General features: G+C 44.3%; 1 protein-coding gene across 1 annotated transcript in view; it reads left to right on the top strand.

Moving 5' to 3' along the window:
- MROH1 (maestro heat-like repeat family member 1) overlaps positions 1-9394 on the top strand; it is a 49931-nt gene that overhangs the window by 5747 nt on the left and 34790 nt on the right. Inside the window, exons 2-3 of the mRNA XM_010844209.1 lie at positions 8379-8459; positions 9087-9232. Of these exons, the coding sequence (XP_010842511.1) occupies positions 8438-8459; positions 9087-9232 (168 nt within the window). The 5' untranslated portion in view covers positions 8379-8437. The remainder of the gene's footprint in view (positions 1-8378; positions 8460-9086; positions 9233-9394) is intronic.

Below are 9394 nucleotides of genomic sequence, written 5' to 3' on the forward strand. Positions count from 1 at the left end.
CAAAAAACATGCTGGGATTTTGATTGGGAATGCATTCAATCTGTAGATCCATTTGCAAAGAATTGATTTCCTTGTACAGTATTTCTCTCCATTTATTTAAGTTTTCTTTTATATCTCAGCAGTGTTTGATAATTTTACTGCATTGTCCATCTTTTGTCAAATTTGTACCTAAATATTTCATATAATTTTTGCTCAATGGCAGATGTTGTGGCTTTTTCAATTTTTGATTGTTTGTTGTTAGTATATGGAAATATAGTTGATTTTCTAATATTAATGTTTTTTAAAAATTTAATATTTATATTTTGTGATCTTGCTAGATGACTTATTGATCTGGTTCCAACTCTAGATTCTGTAGCATTTTCTGCATAGATGATGACATCACCTGTGAATAAAAATAGTTTTACTTCTTTTTCAATTTGGATGTCTTATTTTTTTTCTTGCCTTATCTCACAGACTAAATCCTCCAGCTGACAGTGAATAGAACTAGTGAGAGCAGGCATCCTTGCCTTGTTCCCCATCCTGTAGGGATTGCATTTAGTCTTTTACTGTTAAGTATAATGTTCCTATAGATTTCCCTTTGGTGCTCTTTATCAGATTGTGGAAGTTTTCTTCTGTTCCTGTTTGTTGATAATTTTTATTATAAGTGGATGTTGGATTGTGACAAATGCTTTTTCTGCATTTATTGAGATGATTATGTGGTTTTTATTTTTTGGTCTGTTATTGTGATTTACAGTGGCTGGAGTTAAAACTACCAACCAACCTTGCACTCATGGAATGACCCAATTTGGTCATGAGGTATTATCATTTTTACCTGTTGTTGGATATGATTTGATAAAATATTGATAAGAAATTTTGCATCTGTGAAGGATATTGATCTATAGTTTTCATTGTTGTGTCTAGTTTTGCTATCAGAGTAATGCTAACCTCAGAGAATCAGTTGTTAAGTGCTTTTTAGGTTCAGTTTTTCTGGAAGAATGTGTGTAGAGTTGGAGTTGTTTCTTCCTTAAATGTTTGATAGAATTCCCCAGGGAGGTCATGTAGGCCTAGAGTTTTCTCTGTGCGAAGGCTTTTAACTACAACTTCAATTCTTTGTTAAATATAAAGCTATTTTTTTCTTTTTTTTTTTTTTTTGACTGTGCCACATGGTATGGGGTATCTTAGTTCCCTGACCAGGAATCAAATCTGTGGACCCTGCAGTGGAAGTGTGGAGTTTTAACCACTGGACCACCAGGGAAGTCCTAGATTATCTATTTTTTCTTTTTGTTTTTAATCTATTTTTTCTTGAGTGAGCTTTGATAGTTTGTGTTTCAAGGAACTTGTCTATTTCTTTTGTTTTTTGATTTTAATAATTTTTTATTGAGGTAAAATTGACTCATCTATTTCTTTTAAATTGTCCAATTTACCTTCGACAAGTTAGATATATTCTTATTATCCTTTTAATATCTGTAGAATCTATTTGTTCTCATTCTTAAGATTGGTAATTTGTGTTGTCCCTCTTTTTCCTGATCAGTCAGGCAGGTTGGTTATCAAATTTATTGATCTTCTTAGATAACTAGCCTTTGGCACTTTTATTTTTTTTCTTATTTCTTTATGTACTGATATTTATTATTTTAATTCTTTTGCTTCTTTTGCGTGTGTAATTTCTTAAGGTAGGATTTAATGTTGTTGACCTTAAAACTAAAAGAGGTAATTATTTTACCAGCAGAATGTGTTTATCTGGGAATAGCAGAGAATTGCAACTCAGGACAGCCATACTATAGCAAAAACTATATAAAACTAATTCCAGCTGAGCTATTTCAAATCCTAAAAGATGATGCTGTGAAAGTGGCAGTAAACATGCCAACAAATTTGGAAAACTCAGCAGTGGCCACAGGACTGGAAAGGTCAGTTTTCATTCCAATCCCAAAGAAAGGCAGTGTGAAAGAATGTTCAAACTCCTGCACAATTGTACTCATTTCACACGCTAGCAAAGTAATGCTCAAAATTCGCCAAGCTGGGCTTCAGTAGTACATGAACCAAAAACTTCCACATGTTCAAGCTGGATTTAGAAAAGGCAGAGGAACTGGAGATCAGATTGCCAACATCCATTGGAAGAAAAAGCAAGAGAATTCCAGAAAAATATCTGCTTCTGCTTCATTGACTATACCAAAGCCTTTGACTGTGTGGATCACAATAAACTGTGGAACATGGTATGGGGTATCTTTGTTCTTGTATCTTAAAGAGATGGGAATATCAGATCACATTACTGGCCTCCTGAGAAACCTGTATGCAGATCAAAAAACAACAGTTAGAACTGGACATGGAACAATGGACTGGTTTCAAATTAGAAAAGGAGTACATCAAGGCTTTATTTTGTCACTCTGCTTATTTAGCTTCTATGCAGAGTACATCATGCAAGATGCTGGGCTGGATAAAACAGAAGCTGGAATCAAGATTGCTGGGAGAAATATCAATAACCTCAGATATGCAGATGACACCACCCGTATGGCAGAAAGTGAAGAGGAACTAAAGACCCTCACTTGATGAAAGTGGAAGAGGAGAGTGAAAAAGTTGGCTTAAAGCTCAACATTCAAAAAATGAAGATCATGGCATCCTGTCCCATCACTTCATGGCAAATAGATGGGGAAACAATAGAAACAGTGACAGATTATTTTCTTGGGCTCCAAAATCACTGCAGATGGTGACTGCAGCCATGAAATTTAAAGACACTTGCTCCTTGGAAGAAAAGCTATGACCAACCTAGACAGCATATTAAAAAGCAGAGATATTACTTTGCCAACAAATTTGCGAATAGTCAAAGCTATAGTTTTTCCAGTATTCATGTATGGATGTCAGAGTTGGACCATAAAGCAAATTGAGTGCTGAAGGACTGATGCTTTTGAACTGTGGAGTTGGAGAAAATTCTTAAGAGTCCCTTGGACTGCAAGGAGATCAAACCAGTCCATTGTAAAGGAAATCAATCCTGAATATTCATTGGAAGGACTGATGCTGAAGCTGAAACTCCAATACTTTGGCCACCTGATGTGAAGAGCTGACTCATTAGAAAAGACCTTGATGCTGGGAAAGATTGAAGGCAGGAGGAGAAGGGGATGACAGAGGACGAGATGTTTGGATGGCATCACTGACTCGATGGACATGAGTTTGAGCAAGCTCTGGGAGGTGGTGAAGGACAGGGAAGCCTGGTATGCTGCAGTCCATGGGGTTGCAAAGAGTCGGACACAGCTGAACGACTGAACAACAACAATAATAGGCAAGTCCAGCAAACAAAGGAGAGGAAGTTACTTTGCAGAGAAAAGGAGGGGTTGCTCTGAAGGAAAGTCTATGGGAGGGAGGGATGTTTAGGATGGTGGTGGCTTCCCACTCTCTGAGCTGAGAAGGTTCCCATCTGCTGGGCTTGTGGCCTGTCCCAAACCAGAGATGTCTTCCTGCTGGGAATGCAAGTCATGGCTCTTCTTGTTGGCTTTGTGATTCACTTGAAGTGGTGTGTGTGGGATTGCCCCGTCTGGCTTCCCCTGCTAAATGAGGTTACTGTTGTTCAGATCCACAGTGTCATTCTTTTCTAATACAACCATTTAGTGCTATTTATTTCCCACACATTTTTTATTTTTTTTTTAATTTCTCCCACACATTTTAATATGTTTTCATTTTCATTCACTTTAATTTCATTTTTTGCATTTTTTTGGTCTCATGAATTATTTTAAAGCATATTCAGTAGTTGATAAATACTCAGATTTCTCAGATAGCTTTCTCTTATTGATTTCAAATTTAATCCCATGTGGTCAGAGAACAGGGGCTTTCCAGGTGGCGCTAGTGATAAAGAACCTGCTGGCCAATACAGGAGACTTAGAAAACGCAGGTTTGATCCCTGGGTGGGAAGATCCCCTGGAGGTGGGCATGGCAACCCACTCCAGTATTTTTGCCTAGAGAATCTCATGGACAGAGGAGCCTGGCGGGCTACAGTCTATAGAATCACAAACAGCTGGACACGACTGAGCGACCTGGCAGCACAGAAAACATACTTTGTATGACTTGAATACTTTTAGGTTTATTGAGACTTGTTTTATTGCTCAGAATATAGTCAATCTTGGTAAATGTTTCATGAGCTTTTTGAAGAAATATATATTCTTCTGTTAATGAGTGGAATGTTATAAAAGTACTGTTTGAATCAAGTTGATTGATGGTATTGTTCAAGTCTTCTGTACCTGCAGTGATTTTCTGTATACTTGTTTTAACAATTACAAATAGAGGGCTGTTGGAATTTCTGTTGTATTTTGCATTTGTTTATTTCTCCTTGAATTTTTTTAGTTTTGACTTTGTGTATTTTAAAGCTTTGTTATTAGGTGCATAAATGTTTAGAATTGTTATGTCTCTGCTAAGAAAATAGAGTCCTTGAAGTCAAGCTGACTCTGCTTTTAGCCTCCTGAATGAAAAGGTAGATAGAACAGGTCTTGTTTGCAAAATGAATTCACGACCTACATATCTACCAACAGCAATGATATAGTTTCGATTGTTTCACTGTTGAAAATAGGAGTAGTAAATAAGAGATGAGTAAGGGTGAAGAAAGACTTAGGGAACCCATGAGGATCTTGCCCTAGTTGACAGGAAGGTGACTGCCAACTGGAGAAGTTGGTTAGGAAAGTGGACGAGAGGACCTTTCCTGTAGTACAGGTTTCAGAGGGTCCAGGACAGCTTCTGGTGGCCAAGCCTCCTTGTAGGGAGACCAGCATAGTCTCATTTGCAGAATGCTGCATCATGGTGAATCATTCTGGGCAGCTGCCAGTGTGGGAGCCATTTAAAACTCTTAAAATGAGTTAAAATTTTAAATCATTCTGGAGAATGAGAAGAGCAGACTGATGATCAAGCACAAGCTTCAGAAATATTTTATTGGATGTGTACAAGTGCTTGCATCATGTTGATTGAACCAGTAGGAAGTCAATTATTAAGCATACACTTTTCCAAATAAAAAGCGATTAAAAAAATAATTGCTATGTCTCTGAAGTCTACTTTATTATCTAATATTAATATAATCACTCCAGCTTTAAAAAAATTATTTATTTATATATTTTTGGCTGCATTGGGTCTTCGCTGTTGTGCATGGGCTTTCTCTAGTTGCTGCGAGGAGGGGCTACTCTCTGGCTGTGGTGTGCAGGCTTCTCATTGTAGTGGCTTCTCTTTTTGCAGAGCTCAGACTCTAGGATATGTGGGCTTTGGTAGCTGCAGCACACAGGCTTAGGAGTTGTGTTGCACAGGCTTAACTGCCCTGAGGCATGTGGGGTCTTCCCAGACCAGGGATTGAACCTGTGTCCCCTGCATTGGCAGGTGGATTCTTAACCAGTGGACTACCAGGGAAGCCCCTCCAGCTTTTTTGTGATTATTGTCAGCCTCATTTTTCTTCTCCCATTCTTTTACTTTAGCCTCTTTATGTTAACATACTTAGTGTTTCCTGTGGTTTCTAGAATATATGAAATACAGTTGTAATCTAAATGTCTTATCTAGTAATTCTTTACTCTGCACCATTTCCAGGTCATTGTCTATTGACTGATTCACCCTCATTATGGGTTGTGTGTGTGTTTTTTTTTTTTTAATTTATTTTTTTATTGACAGATAATTGCTTTACAGAATTTTGTTGTTTTCTGTCAAACTTCAACCTGAATGAGCCATAGGTATACATATATCCCCTCCCTTTTGAACCTCCCTCCCATCTCCCTCTCCATCCCACCCCTCTAGGTTGATACACAGCCCCTATTTGAGTTTCTTAGCCAGACAGCAAATTTGGGTTGTGTTTTCTTGCCTCTTTGTGTGCCTGGTCATTTTTGATTGGATGCCAGACACTGTTATTTTTCTTTCTTATATTTGTTTGTTGGTGCATGGTGTTTTGTTTTCCTCTTGTTATTCTCAAGCTTTGTGCTGGGCTGGTCTAAGTTACTTGGGAACAGTTTGATCCTTTCAGGTCTTGCTTTTAGCTTTGGTAAGTGAAACCAGAATGGCATTTTACCTTTTTCTTCTTTTTCCATTTTTGGCTGCATGGCTTGGCTTGCAGGATCTCAGTTCCCCAACCAGATATTGAACCTGGGCCATGGCAGTGTGAACCTGGGATCCTCACCACTGGGCCCCTAGGGAACGCCCTAGTTTTACTTCTTTACTGAGTTGAAACCCTCCTGAGTGCCCTTCCCAGCCCGCTGAGAGTTGTGGTATTCCCCTGCTGCCAGGAGAGGCCCGTTCCTGGCTCATTTGTGAGCCCCACAGATTGTTTCAGCTAATCATTTTGGGCAGTTCCTTCCCCCGCCTTGGGTCATCTCTGGCCTCCTGCCTCCATCTGCGCAGCCAGCCACAGTGGGTGTTCTTCCCATGCTTTGTTTTTTTCCTCCCTTCTTCATCTCATGTCTCTGATGCAGTTGAGAAAGGTTCTTTGCTCTTAAGAACTAAGGCGGGTCTCACTCACATAATCTTGAGTTCCTTGCCTTAAGGTCTATGCCCTTGACCCCATCTGCTAAGTCCCTTTTGCCAGCTAAGTAACATACTCATGTGCTGAGGATGGGGACATGGGCATCCTTGGGGACATTATTTTGCTGCCCCTGTGCTGGCCAGTAAATCAGCTGAGTGACTGGGGACTCTCTGCAGGCCTCTGAGGTTCTCCCTGGTACTGGACCCTGTGGACTCCAGCAAGACCCAGGCCTCCCGGGTTGTTCCTGGGCCCGCTCTGTGTGTCCTCAGCTGGACATGCCCTTCAGGCGATGAGCTGGCATGATCACAGGCTTTCCCACCCTTTGTTCCTGATGCCCATCAGCTTGAGAACTCTGGTTCCATGTGTTTCATTCAGTTTTTTTAGTTGTTTGGGTTGAGGCGGCAAATAGGTCCATTCCTCCCAGGCAGGCTGGGAGCCGATGTCCCTTATGTTTCTGTTTGTTCCTGCTCGAGTTGGGTGTGCATAGCTGTCTGCATTTGTATGAAGGATGCTCCAAACTTTGGAGCTGGAGCTGTTCAACCCATCTTCTCTGAGGCCATGGAGATGGGTGGCTGTGGCTTTTCACAGGCAAAGCCCCTGTGCCAGGAGTGGGCTGTGTGCTTATAACCCAGACTGGCCCAGGGACCTCAGAAAGCAGGTTCCATGCGCAGGGGTGCCTGCCTGAGAAGAGTCCTGATGGCTCTCTGTGGAGCCTGTGGCCAGCACCTTCATACCTGCCTGACAGCTGTGGCATTTCCAGCCCTTCACCTTTGTGTGTGTGTGGGGGGGGGTTTGCCACCTCCTTGCTCTGCTGCTAATGGAATATGTGTCTTTATTTCTTGTTTTCCGGGTTATTTTTAGATGTTTTCCAGGAAAAGAGGGGAAACACCTTGCTGATCCCACCAGCCTCAAACCAGTCTTCTCCATCTGCTTTCTGTCTGCCTGGGATTCCTGGAAGTGTCTGGTCTGCTAATTTTATCTGTTCTTGTGTTCTAGCGCCCTTGTGGGCTTGTTCTTTTAAAACATGCATCTTTTCCGTCATTGCACTGAGGTTTTGGTGGGATGGATGAATGCCTAGGACCAGGGTGCCTTCTCCATCTAGAGTTCTCACCTGTTGTAATCCCCCCACTCATCAGACACCTCTCACAGCCCCTTCCTATGTGGCCACAGCCAAGTGAGTGTGTCTTCCTGCTCAGGAGCAGGTGGAGGCCTGTCTTCTTTGCTTCCTCTACCTTCACCCTTTTTTGGATGGGCAGTGCCCAAGGATGAAGGTGGTGCCCAGAAAATAGAGGACCCCAGTGTGAGAAAGCAGTCCTGTACCAGTTGTTGGAGCCTGTGACCACGTGGGGAAGTGCAGAGGCACTTGCGTATTCCATGGGCTTTATTCTTTGGGTCCAACTGTTGCAAGTGGTGCTTTGAGGCACATGATGTTTGAAAGCTGCAACTCTCAAATCCTGTGAGCTGTCTGGATGGTTGGTTTCAGACACCAGAGAGCCCACCAGCTCCCTGAGCTGCCTGTCCAGTCTTGTTCAGCCAGCAGGAAGTGGGGGGTCCCAGCCACGTAGTGACCAAGGTGGTTGTTCTTGGCCCTCAGGGAGGGGTGTCCCTCTCCGCACAGTCCGTCAGCAGCACGAGGCCTTACATGCACAGAGTGAAGGAAGATGCTGTCAGTGGAGATGGTGATCGCGCTTGGCCTGGCACCCTCTGCGGGCCAGCCAGGATGAGCCCCTGTGGGCCCAGCACATGGCGGTGGGGCTGCCGGCTGCTGGGGTGGAGCGGGTGCCCCCTGTCCTCTGCACACCACCTAGCCAGAGTGTGGCAGAGATTGTTTCCCAGACGAACCCCTTCTGATCTTGTGTTTTACACAAACACACTAACTACTCGTAAACTGAGGAGGCCAGTGACTTAAATGTTGCACGTCTGGTGACTCCAGGTCTGAAGAGAGGCATCCAGGTTCACACCAGGAGGCAAAAAGAAGCTCGTACCACAGTGATGAGCGAGACCTACGCGAAGAGTGAGTGTGGGCCCCTTGGCTGGCCTCCATGGCATGCTGTGGATTTCTGAGTAAATGCACTTGGGAGGAGTGATGGCTGCTTGAACACAATTTCTTTAAAGTTTCATTAGACAAGAAAAGGAAGCTCTCGCCTCTGCCGACGCTGGCTCAGTTTGGTGTGGGGACAGTGTTTGCCTGACACAGTGGCTTTGTGCTCCGTAGGGGAGAGTCCCTGTGCCTTCCTCCTTCCTACAAAAGCCCCAGGACCAGTGTTCACTCTGACTGGCCACTGTACCTGCAGCCAGGGCCAGCTCTTTGCCTAGGGCATGGTCCAGGGCAGAGTGTGGGCCAGAGGTCCTCCTGGAGTGGCTTCATGGGGCTGAGCCCACACCGCCTGCTTTTTATAGGAGCTCGGATCCAGTCAGGCTGGAGAGGCGGCAAAAATGCGGCCTGGGTTGGAAGGTCGGGGTAAAGGTGGCCAGAGTGACCTCAGAGCAGGCAGCCAGTGGGTTCCAGAGGCCTCGGCCAGTACGGTGGACGGAGGGAGCGGTGTGTGCGCCTGAGGCTGCAGAGGCTGGGCCGGTGAGGCTGAGCCAGGTGGTGGGCCGGGGCTGGGCCTGACCCTGCCTTTGGACTTTGTCACTGTAGGGCTGTCCGCCATCCTGCTGGACGCTGTCACTGACAAGGACCCTCAGATGCAGGAGCAGGTATGTGGCGCCCTGTGCGACTTCGGAGAGTCGAAGCCAGCAGAGGTTCTTAGCGCCTGCGAGGAGCACCTGCGGCTGCACGAAAAGGTATTGCTCCTCGCAATATGATGGAGTGAGGCCTGCAGGGAGGGGCGGGACCTGTGGGCAGGGTTCGTGGCAAGAGGCGGGGTCTGTGGAGGGGCGGGGCCTTTGGTGAGGGGTGGGGCCTGCAGGGCAGTGGCCCGGGGGGGTCTGAAGTATGCCACCAGG

Source organism: Bison bison, unplaced genomic scaffold (genome assembly GCF_000754665.1).
Source record: "Bison bison bison isolate TAMUID 2011002044 unplaced genomic scaffold, Bison_UMD1.0 scf7180017847889, whole genome shotgun sequence".
In the NCBI taxonomy this organism is placed as follows: domain Eukaryota; kingdom Metazoa; phylum Chordata; class Mammalia; order Artiodactyla; family Bovidae; genus Bison; species Bison bison.